Below are 16,040 nucleotides of genomic sequence, written 5' to 3'. Positions count from 1 at the left end.
GAAACTCAGTGGTCTCTTAATTTTATTGCACTTTTGCCCCAGTCCACAATATTTTACTATTCTCATAGATAACTAAACTACTATTCATGCAGATGTACACCTTTTGTTAATAGAAAATGGATATTGTAAGATTCCATCAATACATTTTCATGTGCGACTTTTACATTTTGAGGAAGGGTGAGGTGTTTGCTTTTTGATTCCATTGATGCTGTTTTGGGTCTCAATATTACTTTTAAGGATTTCTCAGCTCAAAACGGTGCTAACCTATGTTTTCAAATTTTTAGAATTCACATTCAGAGGGGGGCTTGAGTCTGAAAGAGTAGTTGAGGTCACTGGGTGTCCAATCCTGATCTAGAATAATATAGTTTAAAATTTTCTATTAATCTTTCGTTAAGAATTTCTCTAGTTTAGAAATTCTTTTTGGAACAGCATAGAAATAATCTGAGTGCAGAAAGCAAAACTGAGATTCATACATTTAGGTGGCAGCTTTGAATGAACATGTGAATTTTACTCATCCTTGGTCCTAATTGGGGTCTGGTTAATTTCAGATTATGTCCTTTACATTTAATAACCACATGGGAGGTATAGGGATAAGAGCATCTTTTTGGTAGGGAGAGAGATGATTATGTTTAGATATTATGTACCAGGAAATTAGCTCCTTGATATGATAGGAGGACTCGGTGGCTTCAATGATCCTAAGCAAGATGCTTTGTGACTTGTCCATTCAGGCAATAAGAACAAGCCCAATTCAATTACATTCAACTGACCCAAACTTTTCCCTCATAAATCAACTGAATTTTAGAAAATGCATTTTTAAAAATCTGAGAGATTCGGCTATATTAGCATTGCTTTTCTTCTTCTTTTGGACATCAACTTCTCTCCTCTTCCTCCTGATTGTGAGAACTTGTCAATTAAATTTGTGGTAAACGTATGCTACAGTTGTTAGGAATATGCACTTGGTTTGACAACACACATTCGATTACAAATACAATATAAACTAATTAAAGACCATAACATTAATATCAATTTTTAATGGCAATATAAAACATCTTGAAGAATAAAACCAGGTTTATAAAGTAGTGCAAATTATTTTTATACTATTTCTGTACAGTTCATTTTCTTTGCACAAATACAGACATATATCATACACATTAGAACCTGAAAAGTCTAACCCAAAATATCTCACACTTACTACTATTAAAAGAGAAAACAAATAATTAGTAGTGCGGCTCAGTGGGTTAGGACGCTGAGCTTGTCGATCAGAAGGTCGGCAGTTTGGCGGGTCGAATCCCGAGTGCCGCGTAACAGAGTGAGCGCCTGTTACTCGTCCCAGCTTCTGCCAACCTAGCAGTTTGAAAGCATGTAAAAATACAAGTAGAAAAATAGGGACCACTACGGTGGGAAGGTAACAGCGTTCCGTGCGCCTTTGGCGTCTAGTCATGCCGGCCACATGACCACGGAGATGTCCTCGGACAAGCGCTGGCTCTTCGGCTTTGTAACGGAGATGAGCACCGGCCCCTAGAGTCGGAAACGACTAGCATGCATGTGCGGGGGAACCTTTACCTTTACCTTTAAAAGTATATCATCACAAGCAAATACTGGATAAAAACATATTTCATCTTAATAAAAATACATTAGTCTTTAAAGGAAGCTTTTCGCTGACTCTAAGAACTGCTTTAGTCAAATGAGACAGAAGCTTAAAAGCAAATTTCTTGTTAAAAATGTAATTTCTTTATATAGGTAAAATAACTTATTTTATACATAACCAGAATGTCAATGCATAAGTTATACCAGCATGTATTTTGGAATCTAATGAAAATATTCAGATAATCAATACAGGGAACACATTACTAAGTACCACCACAGTTAAATATTCTACATTATGAGAAATAGTACCAGTGACATAAAATCAATTAATTCACTTCTAATTGTAAAAAAAAAAGAGTGAATTTGTAGAATCAATTTAAAAAGAATCTAATTGGTTTAATTTTTGCTTTGCTGACTAAGAAAGAGGTATAAAATTCTGGATTCAATTGCTTTGATCAGTTATTTAAATTAGATTATTCAAAGGAGGTAGCTTATGTTTTGAAATAAGTGCTGTACCAAAAGGCAACTCCAAATTCAATTGCCAAGAGTTATTTCCAAAGGACTGTCCCCAGACTTTACATTTTATCATCCCCAATAATCACAAGAATAAACTGCAATATCATAAAAGTTATGTTACTGTTGAGCGTGGAAACACATAAATATATTTATGTGTATATGAAAGTGTGAGGCACCCACATTCTGCTAGGCTGCATAATCCAGTCCAGGATATGTACAGTTTATAGTCTACATGCATATGTAATTATTTTTAGCAATAATTTCACTAATATCACAGTTGAAAAGCATCACCTTTATGTCAATTCTTATAAAATGAAGCCATTAGTAAGACAGAGCTACAAAATCACAGACATGTTGATAGTATTAAACTAGTTTAGGATTACAAGCTAAACATGACTGAGAATATTGCTACCATTATAACTGAGAGCTGGTTATCAATTTTTTCTATCCATAAGTATTTGAATTTATCTTGAGTAAAGGAATTACATTCTAGATCTATTGCAGATGAACAGGTGAGACATTATATGCAAAAGAAAAAGAAATATTTTAGGGGCAGCAATAATTATATTTACTGAGCCATCTAATTTGGATTTTTTCTACTAATAAACTCAAGTTTTCTATTACATGGATTTTTAAAAAATAAAAAATGAGTTTGCTTCTATAAAAGCATGATTTTGAATCAAGTTACAGTAAAGACACAATTCTGAACTACTAAAAAGCTATGTTCTTTCCTGGTTCTTTAATACAAAGATGTGCAAACTGAAATACTTAAGCAGCAGAAACATACTGGCCAAAACGTAACTATTAGACCACAATCTAGCTCAACTGGTTAATGCAAACAGTTTTTGATGCTAGTCAGTCATAAATATTTTACGTTTCTTGCTTCCGATAAGATGAACTTCAGGTTTTTAATATTTTTCTATAATCTTGAAATTTGGTACAAATCTATTTACCAACAGTAGTCATGTTTTGTTTCCACAACACACATTACTGTGAATGAAATTGACTTGAGCAAAATTGTGATCTAGTGCGTGTTGGCTAGGACAATGAATGAAACAGCCTCTGACAACTATCAAATCCCAAAGCAGCAAGTGGAATGCAACCAAAGAACAAAACCTAAGAGACAATCAACAAACATGTAAATGCTGAGAACTGCAAACTGAAAAAAGTGAAATTATTTGACTATACATATAATTGCAATTGTGTGTGTACTTGTTTGAAAATAAATGTCACTGAGTTCATCAAGATTCCTGAGTCGTTATACCTATTGCAATACCATCAATTTTATTGTTTAAAATGAAACAAAAATGTCCCAAATGACCGCTACTTCAGTGACCCCTAGAATTTGCAACAGTGCTAAATGAGTGGTCCTTACAGCCAGTCCTTCAAGTTCTGGTTATTGCCTTACCGTGCCCTCGTGGTCACATGATCACAATCTGGGTGCTCAGCAACTGGCCGAGATTTCTTACCGTTGCAGCATCCTGCAGACATGAGTCTTCGGAGAAGGGCGGGATATAAATGGAATTAAAATAAAAATTATGATTTGCAACCTTCCCTACCGGCTTCTTACAAGCAAAGTCAATGGAAAAGCCAGCAGGAAGTTCAAAGTTGTAATTATGTGAGGCTCTCGCTTAATGATCTGCCTACTGCACGTTTAACAATGGTAACCAGGGAATGTGAGAACTGCCATCATAAAATGGCAGAATCATATGACATTATGGTATCATTTCACAACAAAAATCCGTCCTAATTACCATCACCGAGGACCACCTGTAGTCAGACGTATGGTATTGTATCTACACAAAACCATTTGACACTGAAGTTATTTGCTCAAGCCTCTTTTAAAATGCAAAAATAGTAAAACTATCACTCTAATTTCATTTATAAATGAACAATACAAAAACGTTATTAAAAAAATCCCAGCTTATAGGTTTCATCTTATTTGAGGTGCATGAGTTCAGGATTGTATTGCATTACAGTTTAATTTCAAATAGAGTAATTTCAACCTCTTCCATTCTGTTTAATGTGAATATGTGCATTTTCTTTTAATGGAAAATTTAAAGTTCTTGAACGCAAACGTACATTTCATTCCTTAATAAAAAAAACCTCAGGTGTTTGAAGTTCCTCCTAGCTTGATCAATATTGTGTCATGGTTTTTAAAAACTTACCTCCAAAACAAACTCAACTATTAAGAAAAAAAAATCTTTGTGTGTCAAAATAAGGATTAAATTATTCTAAATTTAATTACTTTTTGCTGAATGGAAGAAGGGCTTGGGGAGAACACATACAGCTTTACTGATTAAATCAATTATTTCACTCTACTTTGGCGAATATGGGATGAATGTCTTGCCATGAAACTTGAATAATATTCATGAATTTTCCAGTTGCAATGTTATTTAAAGAATAAACAAATATTAAAGAAAAAGAGCTGTGTAGACATATTACCAATGAAAAACATTCCTATTAAAGAATAAACTAACTTTAAAGAAAAAGAACTGTGCAGACATGTCACTAATCAAAAATATTCTTATTAAAACCAGCGATTAACCTGGAGTGAAAACTTTTTAAGTAGAACTTTAAATATGATGACAATTTACATACCTTTATATACAATACAATATAGAATGACAGCAAATATAAATCCTTTAAGAACTGCGCTTTTAAACATATCCCCAATCTTTTTAGAATCCCAAAGGAAACATCAACTGTCTCTTGTCCCAACGGTGGTTTTTCAAGAGGCAACTGGACTTTCTCATGTGGTTGTTTCTTTTTGAAGACGTTTGGCTTCTAATCCAAGAAGCTTCTTCAGCTTTGACAGGATGACAGGGAATGGGAGGATTTATATTCCTTGCTGACAGTTGGTCATTTGCTTTCTTCTATAGAGCTGCTGAGGCCACTTGAAGGGTTATCTGTGTCCACAAGATCACCTGAGTAGTTCAAATGGATGTGGAACTGTGTTCTAAGGAACTTCTTGGAACTGCTGAAAGGACTGTCTTGTAGACTGGAGATAGATGATGTATCCTCCCTCTCTGTTGAGAGGGCTGTTCACTTTTGACACAGATGGCCTCTTTGACCCCTCCTTCAAAGCAGAGGTCCTCTCTGTCCAAAATGTGGACTTTGTTTTCTTCAAAAGAGTGGCCTTTGTCTTTTAAATGCAGATGGACTGTTTGTTCTCCTATGTTGTGCCGTGGGTTTATGAAGTGGTTGTTTTGCTTCCCCAATGAACAGATTGCACATCTCACTGCATTGTACTGCATATACCATGTCGCTTAGTTTGTGTCTGGGTGTTTTATCCTTGGGCTGGACAAACCTCTGCCTTAGGGTATCCTTGGGTTTAAAGTGGGCACACATGTTGTGTTGGCTGAAGACCCTCTTGAGCTTTTCAGAAATTCCTGCAACATATGGAATGACAACATTGGTTCGTTTATTGTTCTCTTCTGTTATGGAGGAGCTCCTACTGGGTCTATTTTGGGATTTGATGAAGGCCCAGTTGGGATAGCAACACGTTCCAAGGGGTTCCTTGATGTGTTTTAGTTTGTTTTTTCTCCCATCTTTGCTGGTAGGCAGGCTTTCAGCTCAGTGGTGCAGGTTCCCATTTTGTGCCCCGGTGGATGGAGAGAATCAAAATGTAAATATTGATCTGTCTGGGTGGGTTTTCCATAAACTTCAGTGTTAAGGCTTCTGTCTTCTTTAATGTGTACTGCACAGTCCAGGAAGGCTAGACTATTTTCCTCAATATCTTCCTGCATGAATTTGATGTATCTGATATATATATCTGATACGTTTGGTGAACACTTCCCATTCCTGTGCTTTGATCTTGACCCAAGTATCGTCCACATACATATACCAGTGAATGGGTGGAATTCCTGTGAAGGACTTTAGGGCTTTGTGGTTTCTACCTCTTCCATGTAGAGATTGGCCACAATGGGGGACACAGGTAAACCCATGGTGCAGCCGTGTTTTTGTCTTTAAAAACCTTCATTTTATTTAAAATAAGTAGTGGTCAGGCGGAGGTCCAGCATGGCACATATGTGGTCTGGGCTGAGATTGGTTTTGTTACCTAAGGTGCTGTCTTGTAGCAGTCGTTTCTTCACTACCCCGACAGCTTCAGTTGTTGGAATGCAGGTGAAGAGGGAAGTCACATCATAGGAAACCATGGTTTCATCCGGGTCCAGTTTTAGTTTCTAAACCTTGCTGCTGAAGTCCTGTGAATTGTTGATGTGATTGGTGATGTTGCCAACTAGAGGAGCTAATGAAGTGGCTAGATGTTTTGCCATGTGGTAGTAGGTGACAAAGTTGATGCTGCTGAGAATTGGTCTGAGTAGAGTTCCCCATTTGTGGATTTCAGGGAATCCATATATGCATGGGGTGGCTTCCCCAGGATAAAGACAGTAATATTGTGGCTTGTCGATGACATTGTCCTTCAATAGGTGTTGCAAGAAATCAATGACGTTTTTCTTACAACTGCTGGTGGGATATCTCTTCAGAATCTCATACGTAGCAGTGTCCTTCAGAAGACTGTTCACCTTGGTCTTGTAGTCATCTGTGATCAAGATAAATGTGCATCTTCCTTTATTAGCTGGCAGGATGGTGATGTTTGGGTCTCTTCCTAGGGATATCACTGCTCTCCTTTCTTGAATTGTGAGGTTGGAACGGGGTGTTTGGCACTGGCCATCAGGAAATGCAGCCGTCCATCTGCACTTAAAAGACAAAGGCCACTCTTTTGAAGACAGCAAAGTCCACATTTTGCACATAGAAGATTGCTGGTTTGAAAGAGGGATCAAACAGGCCATCTATGTCAAAACTGGCCTCAATGACTCTCTAAAAGAATGCAAATGACCAGCGGTCTACAAGGAATATAAATCCTTCCATTCCCTACCATCCGGTCAGAGCTTCTTGGAGGAGAAGCAAAATGTCTTCAAAGAAAAACAAGAAAGTCCAGTTGCCTCTTGAAAAAGCACCTTTGGGACGATGATGACCTGGATGACTGAGAATCTCTATAGACATTTAAATGTCTCTTGTTTCTTATCATCTGGCTAAATTAGATTTAGCAGCATATAGATCCCATTTGTAAAATAGCTGATGTCCTGCATCATAGTTTATACTTTGTCTGACATTTTAAAACAGAAATAATAAAATAAATTAAGGACACTTTAGGGTAGACTATCTTCTATGACTTAATCTGACGATGTAGGTGGTGCTTTAACAGAGAGATTCCTTCGGGTGTTGGTCAGCCGCCGCTGTTGAGCAAGGAAAGACTGTGCAGGTGAGTACGAATGGCCTTCCTTGTGGACATTTAAAAGTCTGGATTCCATTCCTAGTTTATGAAATGCTAAACTCTGGAAAGAAACAAGATAAATTACTTAAATCCATGATTCTCTTCATTCAATCTGAAACAATGCTAAACCTTATGATGGCTGATGTCTACTCTATGGCTAAATTATTAATGCATACATTATTATTTTTTCTGGCTTATTGAAGAGATATACTGGCATAATCAACAGGCATTAAACATGCACAGGAGTCAGATAGTATGCTATATAATTGATTCACAAATTATGCATGATAATCCTGGAATAATTTCCAGAAACTGCTCTTCTTAAAAGGAGTATCACATTTGGAATATGACCACTGAAAAATGTATGACAATTATAGATTCCAGCACTCCAGGAATGGACAGTTTATAACACTCATAAGTTGTGGCCCCCAGCCCTCCACACCACCATTTGGCAACAAAACAAGAAGAACAATTTTTGGTGTTATTTCACACACGCATACCCTTCTGGGAGACATAGAGACCTAAAGGCCATTAAGCTGAATGCTCAGTATCTGCTATGGGACAACAAACAACAATACTGAGATCAAGAATAGCTGAAAAGTTGAATAACATTAAAAAAATCAAGTAAAATGTTAAGTAAAAATTAAGAATTTTACTTTGAAGGAAGAATGGAAGAGTGGAAAATCTGTCATAGGAAGCTGCTTCCATCAGTAGAATATATTTGGGCTTCACCCATGTTTACTAATGTTCTTTCCCATGTGCACAAGTACAGTAGCTCACCTGGTTATACCATGCAGATACAATTAACTTTTCTTCATGCTCCTGAATCCTGGCTGATTTACACTGACCCTAAAATGAATTTGTGGAAAATATAAAGTGAGTAGAAGAAATTAGATGACATTCAAAGCAATAAATTCATTACTATATCAATTTAATTTAATCAATTTAATTTTTAAAGCAACACATAAGCCTCAAAAAAAACCATTAAGTTTTACTGCTTTATATTATCTTCAGTAATAAATCCAGAGAGGGACGCGGTGGCTCAGTGGGTTAGGACGCTGAACTTGTCGATCAGAAGATCAGCAGTTTGGCGGGTTGAATCCCGAGTGCCATGTAACAGAGTGAGTGCCTGCTACTCATCCCAGCTTCTGCCAACCTAGCAGTTCGAAAGCACATTAAAAATGCAAGTAGAAAAATAGGGACCACTACAGTGGGAAGGTAACAGCGTTCCGTGCGCCTTTGGCGTCTAGTCATGCCGACCACATGACCACGGAGACGGCCTTGGACAAGCACTGGCACTTCGCCTTTGAAACGGAGATGAACACCGGCCCCTAGAGTTGGAAACGACTAGCACGCATGTGCGGGGGAACCTTTACCTTTATAATAAATCCAGATTTTAATCACATTCCTTCTGGCCTAATTTTACCAATCTCTTATGGCAGTTCTTAGTTCATTACTAGCGTTTCTCAACCTGGGCAACTTTAAAAGGTATGGACTTCAACTCCCAGAATTCCCGTCAGCCATATTGGCTGGGGAATTCTAGGAGTTGATGTCCACACCTCTTACAAGTAGCCCAGGTTGAGACACACTGGTTGTTACCATTTCAAGAAGGAAAATACATTAAAATGGCTTCATATTGCTTTAGTTTTACTGCTTGGTTTTATGTTTTGTTCTATTGTCGTAAATTCCCGTAAAGGTTCACATGAGCAGAAAGCAAGCATGCATTTAATAAATATATAAATACACAGTTGCCCAATGGTAAGATGAGCGGCGTATAAATTCAATAAATAAATAATACCTCAAGTGTTTCAATTCTTTTGTCTTTTTCTGCCAACTGTTTTCTTAGCAACATTATTTCAGCAGACGCTGGTTTTAATTTGGGATCTAAAGTTTTTATGACCTGCAGAAAAAACATACATTATGTTTGCAATTATTCTTATCTAGTTACAAAATCAACTCAGAAATAACTTGTGCAACCCTTGCATCGGTCAAGTAGTCTAAAGTTTGCCATTGTAACTGAACAACCCACCTTTATTAAAAATGTTTGGAACAATTTTTTTTTAATTTAAAAAGTTTTACAATACATTTTGACTTTAATCCCCCCCTCCCCCACCCCCACCCAACCCTCCCTATCCCTTCCCCCCATTCCCTCCTCCCCCCCCCGACTTCCCAGAGCTAAATACAGGGTATAAAATCAAAAAACAAACATAAGCACCCCTATGTTATCAGCAATAAACTATTAATTCTATCTCCCTCTAGCTCATGTAAAATGAATACAAACAATATTAATATTACAAATAAAGTAAAAATGAAAAAGAGAAAAACAGAAAAAGAGCTTTACTCAGAATAGATTTTCTTAATCCCAGTCCTTATTCATATTAATTTCAAAAAAAAAGAAAGAAAAAAAGAAAAAAAAAGAAACTTTCACCTACTATTTACATTCTCCAACCTTTCTCTAATTTCTAAACAAATTCTCAGTTACGCGCCAAAAGCGCCTATCTATTAACCTTAATAATCTCCAACCAAACTAAACCATAATCAAAAATAATTCTTGCATGTATCACACCAAATGTCTCGCAGTTCCAAGTCATCCTTGAGTTCAAATAAAAAGAGTTAAAAAAAAAAAAGGTTTAAGCAGTCTGTAAGACAACTTGTTGTTAATTAGGAGCTTGCATACCCATTCTTAGTTCAACACATACTTTTAGACCATAACCCTAATATACTTTTCTAACAAGCAAATAACATCCATCTTAAATTGTGTTAAATATTAAAAAAAACTTTCTTTCTCCTCTATGATAAATTTAATCCATTAAGATTCTAATTTAAAAATTTAATCAGCAATCTTAACGCCCCAAAACTTTTGGAGCACGTCTGTCATGACCCCCAAAACTTCTTTGGACCGCGCCCCTCCCACATCTTCACTGTAAGTACACTTTGGAGATTCCATAACTATCTGCTGGTCTTGCTCTTGCTCTCGTCTCGCTCTTCTTAGGGCGGCACGCGTCTTCCTCTGGCCTCCTGCAACATCCGATGAAACTGTATCTTGATCCCCTCCAACACCATTGTCCTCTATCTGTCTGTCTGCAACATCTTGAAGCTTTCCCTCGCCGTATCCCTTTACAGCTTCCAAAAATGATAGGGGGGTTGCTTTTAACACATTGCTATAAAAATCACGTGCCTGGGCCACAGTAACCAGACGATGTCTTTTACCTTCATGCGTCACCACCAGTCCAACTGGAATCTCCCATCTAAACTTAATATCACATTTCTTAAGTTCCTGTACTAAAAATGCAAAATCTTTCCTTCTCCTTAAAATCTTCGGAGGAATCTCTTTTAAAACCAAGACTTCTTGCTCAGCCACTACCAGTTTAGTATCATAAGCAGCTTGAATGACTTCATCTCTAATTACTCTCTTTGTAAAATAGACCACCACATCTCTGGGTAACTTCCTTTGTCTTGCAATCCATGAATTTACACGAAAAATTTTGTCCATATTTCCCTCAATTTCAGATGCTGGCTGGCCCAATACCCCTTCCAGAGCCTCAGAAATCAGCTGCTTTAAATCTTCTTTACAGTTCTCCTTTAAACCCCTGATTCTAATAGCATACTGCATCTGATGATACTGAGCAAGGCTCAATTCTCCGTCCATTTTATCCCTTATATTTTCATTTTCTAATACCTTTGCTTCTAATATAGAGTTCTTTTGACTGAGATCCTTCACTTTTACATCCAGCTGTTGCACACATTCAGCTACAGATTCAATCATAGACAACATGTCCACCCTCATTGCTCTAAACTTCTCTTCCATCTTCTCCAATTTCTCCATTTTCTCCTCCATTTTCTCCTCCAACTTTTTCAGCTTTTCATCCATCATGTCAGACATCAATTGTGAATGCTTTCCAAGAGCATCTTGTAAATCCTTAAGCGTCAATGCCGGAGGAGGTGCAGGAGGAAGCAAAGCTTGCAATGAGGTCTGTTGCACCAGGGAAGACCCCGCACTCCAAAGAGCTTTAGAAGTTTTAGCCGCCATCTTCCCCCACTTTCACTTATTGCGCACTTTCACTTTAAAGCTATAAAATCCATTGAGCTAGAGAGTAAAGATAAGAGTCCACATCACCTTGACCTCCTGTACCGCTCTGCCTGCATCTTGATAATCAAAAGTATTTCCTTTTGGCAGGGGTGGTTGCTAACGCCTGGCTCTGCTCCATAAATCCCGGAGCAGGGGCGCTGCGCAGCTCGGAGCAACCCAGGCTTCAGGGGGGCTCAATCCTTCAGCCGCCCAAACTCTCAGCTCAGGCGGCCCCGGAGAGCTCAACCCCTACCTGGGGCCTCACCCCCTCTTCTCCCGAGGAGGGGGCTTCAAATCCATCTAAACAGCTGATCGGCGCTGTTTACGATGGAAAAACACAGCTGCGAAGCGGGCAGCCCGAAAACGGCTGTCTTCGGCGTCGCGTCGCCACCGGAAGTCCTGTTTGGAACAATTTTGTACTGAGACTCCTACTCTTTCTTCCAGAATGTTTTTTTTCAACCTCCCAGTCTAGCCTATAGTTCTAGTCTATAACTTCTTTAATTTACATCAACAATTTTGCTCTGTTTTGTTTTTTTTTTTGCTTTTACGGGTACAATCTAACTGAGAAAAAGCTTTTTGATGCCTATCATATGTGATGATTGTCTCACAGTTTGAAGGGATTAATTTTTTTATTAACCCTCCATTTAAATGAAAAGGATATAGTGCATATACTGGAAAAGCAGAGTAAGCTAACATTGGGGGTTTGTTTTTTTATTTGTTTAATTCTTTTAGATCACAAGGAACAATTGAAAGCCATTTTGTTGTAAGCGTCAGGCTTGAAATTGGGAGATTGTGAGTTCTAGTACCGCCTTCGGCGCGAAGCCAGCTTTGATCCAGTTACTTTTTCTCAGCCCTAGGATGGATGCAATGGCAAATCACTTCTGAAAAATCTTGCCAAGAAAATTACAAGGACCTATCCAGACAGTCTCCAAGAATCAGACACAACTGAATGGAAGAAATAAGATTAATTAGATACTATCACATAATTAACTAAATTAGGAAACTTAAGCATGGAATAGAGAACTAATGTAGCTTTAAAAGAGTAGATGTGGTGGGGTTGAAACAATTTTCCAGGTCGAAAGTTCTTAAATAATTCATTACAGAAAATAATAGAAAATAATACTCACAATTCTTGCTTTTTCTAAATACATCTTATATCTCTCTTCCATTGATTTCATATCTTCATCTTTCTTATGCAAAGCAGCTTCTAATTCTTCTATTTTTTGTGCTATTATTAGAAAAGCCAATGTAATAATTAGTAGAGATGAAATATCCAAATCTGGAACAACCAATAACATTAGAATGTGAATGCTGTTAGCTCTGGAGGCCTACAGGATCAGTACTTAGTTGTAATCCATTAAGGCTACAGATTGTGATCCCATTAATGCCGATAAAAATTTGGATTCTAATAAAACACCTGAAGGACCACAAGGTCCTTATTTTTGCCAGCTGCATTCACTGTAGTATTCAGAAATACAGCTCAAAGTTATCATATATACTGCATTTAATAAAATATGACTTTTGAGAACAAAGAAAAAAGGGATGTATCCTTCAATTTATCTACTTGCAGTATTTTATCAATACATCGGGTAGTAAAAGACACCTAATAGAGAAAGTGTCATGTCCTCCGAAGTTTATATATGCAATAGGAATAAAGCATAGCTGTAGTAAAAAGTGAAAAGGGCAACAGATCACTTTACCATTTTGATTTAAATCTGGTTGAAGGTCTGCAAGAAGAGCTTCCTTCTTCTGCAGTTCATCATGGACTTCATTTAATTTCTCCCTGAAAGGACATGGCTGTTTTAACTAAAGGACAACATAATTGACTTACTTTATTTTATATAAAAAACTGCATGTTACTTTCTCACCTTACAATTCTATGAAACACTAAAAACACAGCATCCCACCATAAAACCAAAACAATGCTATTAAAAAAAACAAATCAAGATGATAACTTAGGTGAGAAGCATATAGTTTATCCTAACAGCTATGAATTCCTGAGCAAACCCTGACTCTCTCTCAAGGTTTGGAGGATGAATGCCTAAGGGGAATCCACCATTATTGAGTTACAAGATCAATATGTCTGGGAAAGAAGGAGAGGGGACCATGCAACTGCAAAAAAAAAAAACCCTGCTTCTCCATGATCCCCAACTTTGCGTACATATTTTACTACTAATAAAAGCATTATTTCATTCCAATTCCATAAGGGTGTTACAAACCAGAAAAAAGGTTAGTTAAATAAGTTGTAAAAAAAAGTCTTGTTCTCATGCCTGCTCACATGCATACAAAGAAATATAAATGTTTCACTTACATATGGGCTGCTATCTTCTGCTTCAACTCACTGGACTGCAAATAATAATTATAATGTCATTAGGTCATCTGAACAATCGTATACACACACGTAACTATGATCAATCCCACTGCAGAGGAACATAAAATACTACTTCATTACATAACCTCATTGGAACAGTCAATGTTTCAAGCTCTCACTTCAGTATCAGATAAAAACAAGGAAAGTTATATTCAGCCTATGTGTTTCCCATATCCTCATTGTCCTGTGATTTTTTTTAGGAATGGCTATGCATCACACTGATTCCTATTTGAAATCTTTTCTTAGTCATTCATGAACAACTGACTGCTCCCAACGTTAAAATATCTCATGCACTTGTGTCTGCGTTTAAAATGCATGTTTTAATTGAAAATTTATGCAATAAGCAATTAACTAAAGGACAAGAGCCAGAATAAATATTTGAAATTAAGATATACCAAGTCCAAGGAATGATTAACGACATAAATAAAAATGTTATAAACATATACAAAAATCTTGTACAACGTTCAGCTTTCCTGCTTTAACCAAAGCTGTCAATTCCCACTGAAATCAAGCCTGAATAATCCTTTCTTCAAAATAATGAACTCACTGTGCATATTTGCATACATACATGCATATATGCATTTTTATCTTAGAACTGGCCAGAGGCCATATTCCAAAAAGACAACTCAGGTTCACAATTTAATCAGCATTAATACGAATCATTATTGGTCAGAATTACTTCTCTGTAGAAAAAAGTATCCCATTATCAAAGTTAACTGATTCCTGTATGCATACTTAGACACAAATAGCCTTCTAACTATAGTAAATTATGCACATGCTGTCACACAAAGAAAGGCCTCGTATAGCAAACATCTGTACATTCTTACTCTGTAATATAACTTACGCTAGATTTTTACAGAGTACTTAGAACTTATTTCACTTATGTCCTACTATGAAATAAAGGTAGTCCTCCACTTACGACGACAGCTGGAACCGGAACTGCCATTGCAAAGCAACGCGATTGTAAAGTGCAATGTCACGTGACTGCATCAGTTACCGAGGGCAATTCTGCCAGTCCTGATAGCCATGGTTAAGTGAGGACTGCATGGGTTGTAATGAGAGAACCTTGGGTGACCAACTTCCTGCCGGCTTCCCTGCTCACTTTGCTTATGGGTAGCCAGCAGGGAATATCATAAATCGCAACCCCTTGACCATAAACACACACTGCAACAGCCACAATACAAGGACCCGTTGTAAGTACCATCTGCTCAGCCCTGACATAATTTTGAACAGTCACTGAACAAATGGACGCAATCCAAGAACTCTCGGTATATTCCCATGTCATACTTACCCTTTCTCTTTCTGACTTGGACTCTTGCTCCTGCAAAGACTTCTGAAGGTCTTCAATCTGCTGCTGCAACTCCCCAAGGCTCTCCTTGCTCAGCCTATCGTGAATCATTAAGCGTTAAGACTATGAGTAGAGTTCAGGAACTTGCAAGCATGAAATCATTGTTCTTGTAAGATTTACACCCACACGCTAGGCTGGCAGCAGGAACATCCTTGACAGCCTCTCTACTGAGGTATTTATCCCTGCTAAATAGATCAGAGATAATCCTGGGATTACAATGATAAATGGAACCCGGCTTGCTGTCACTAAGTGATGCGGTTATTATAAAGCACAACGTCATGCGATTGCATCCACATAGTTGCTATCGTAATTGTAAGTAGGCATGGGTCATTATTAAGCAGAAAGTGGCAGGAATCCCAGGTAAGGAGCAACGGGATGTCTTGGGGAGCTGGTGCATGATGCACGTTAATGGGGGGAGGCAAGGGAGGGTTTTGGAGGCAGGGTGGATGCCACGGCACAAGTGCAGGAACCCCAGGGAATGGATGGTGTAGTGTGATGCAAGCACAGGAAGATCAGGAGGACTTATCAGAGCAACTTATGACCATCTCTGCTGGCTTCCGCATTGATTTAACTTGTGGGAAGCCAGAAGGTCTCAAATAACGACTATGTCACCACAGGACACAAGCACCGTTGGAACTGTGACTTGGTGGCCAAGCGACAGCCATCACATGACTGTTGGGGCATTGAGACAGTTGGAGCTGGTTGTTCGCATGTCTTGGTCAGTGCCATCACCACTTCCAACAGTTGCTCAATGAACAGTCAGTACGCGAGGAATACCTGTACTTTGTTATGTAGGATCGGAGAACAAACCAGAGGGAAGAACTGCTGAGAGTAGAATTCCACTCAAGGAAACTGGCTGGCCCTAAACTTC

The 16,040-nt window shown here is 37.9% G+C and overlaps 1 protein-coding gene across 1 annotated transcript in view; it reads right to left on the bottom strand.

Annotated features, from left to right (window-relative positions):
• Positions 1–1,021: 1,021 nt before the first annotated feature.
• HOOK1 (hook microtubule tethering protein 1) overlaps positions 1,022–16,040 on the bottom strand; it is a 41,643-nt gene continuing 26,624 nt past the window's right edge. Inside the window, exons 16-22 of the mRNA XM_081323956.1 lie at positions 15,113–15,206; positions 13,762–13,796; positions 13,151–13,233; positions 12,578–12,678; positions 9,180–9,281; positions 8,162–8,230; positions 1,022–7,442 (exon numbers count right to left, since the gene is read on the bottom strand). Coding sequence (XP_081180082.1) covers positions 7,281–7,442; positions 8,162–8,230; positions 9,180–9,281; positions 12,578–12,678; positions 13,151–13,233; positions 13,762–13,796; positions 15,113–15,206 — 646 coding nt within the window. The 3' untranslated portion in view covers positions 1,022–7,280. The remainder of the gene's footprint in view (positions 7,443–8,161; positions 8,231–9,179; positions 9,282–12,577; positions 12,679–13,150; positions 13,234–13,761; positions 13,797–15,112; positions 15,207–16,040) is intronic.

Source organism: Vipera berus (genome assembly GCF_964194415.1).
Source record: "Vipera berus genome assembly, chromosome: 3".
Lineage (NCBI taxonomy): Eukaryota > Metazoa > Chordata > Lepidosauria > Squamata > Viperidae > Vipera > Vipera berus.
The sequence above is the reverse complement of the archived record's forward strand: the minus strand, read 5'-3'. Positions and strand labels throughout refer to the sequence as shown.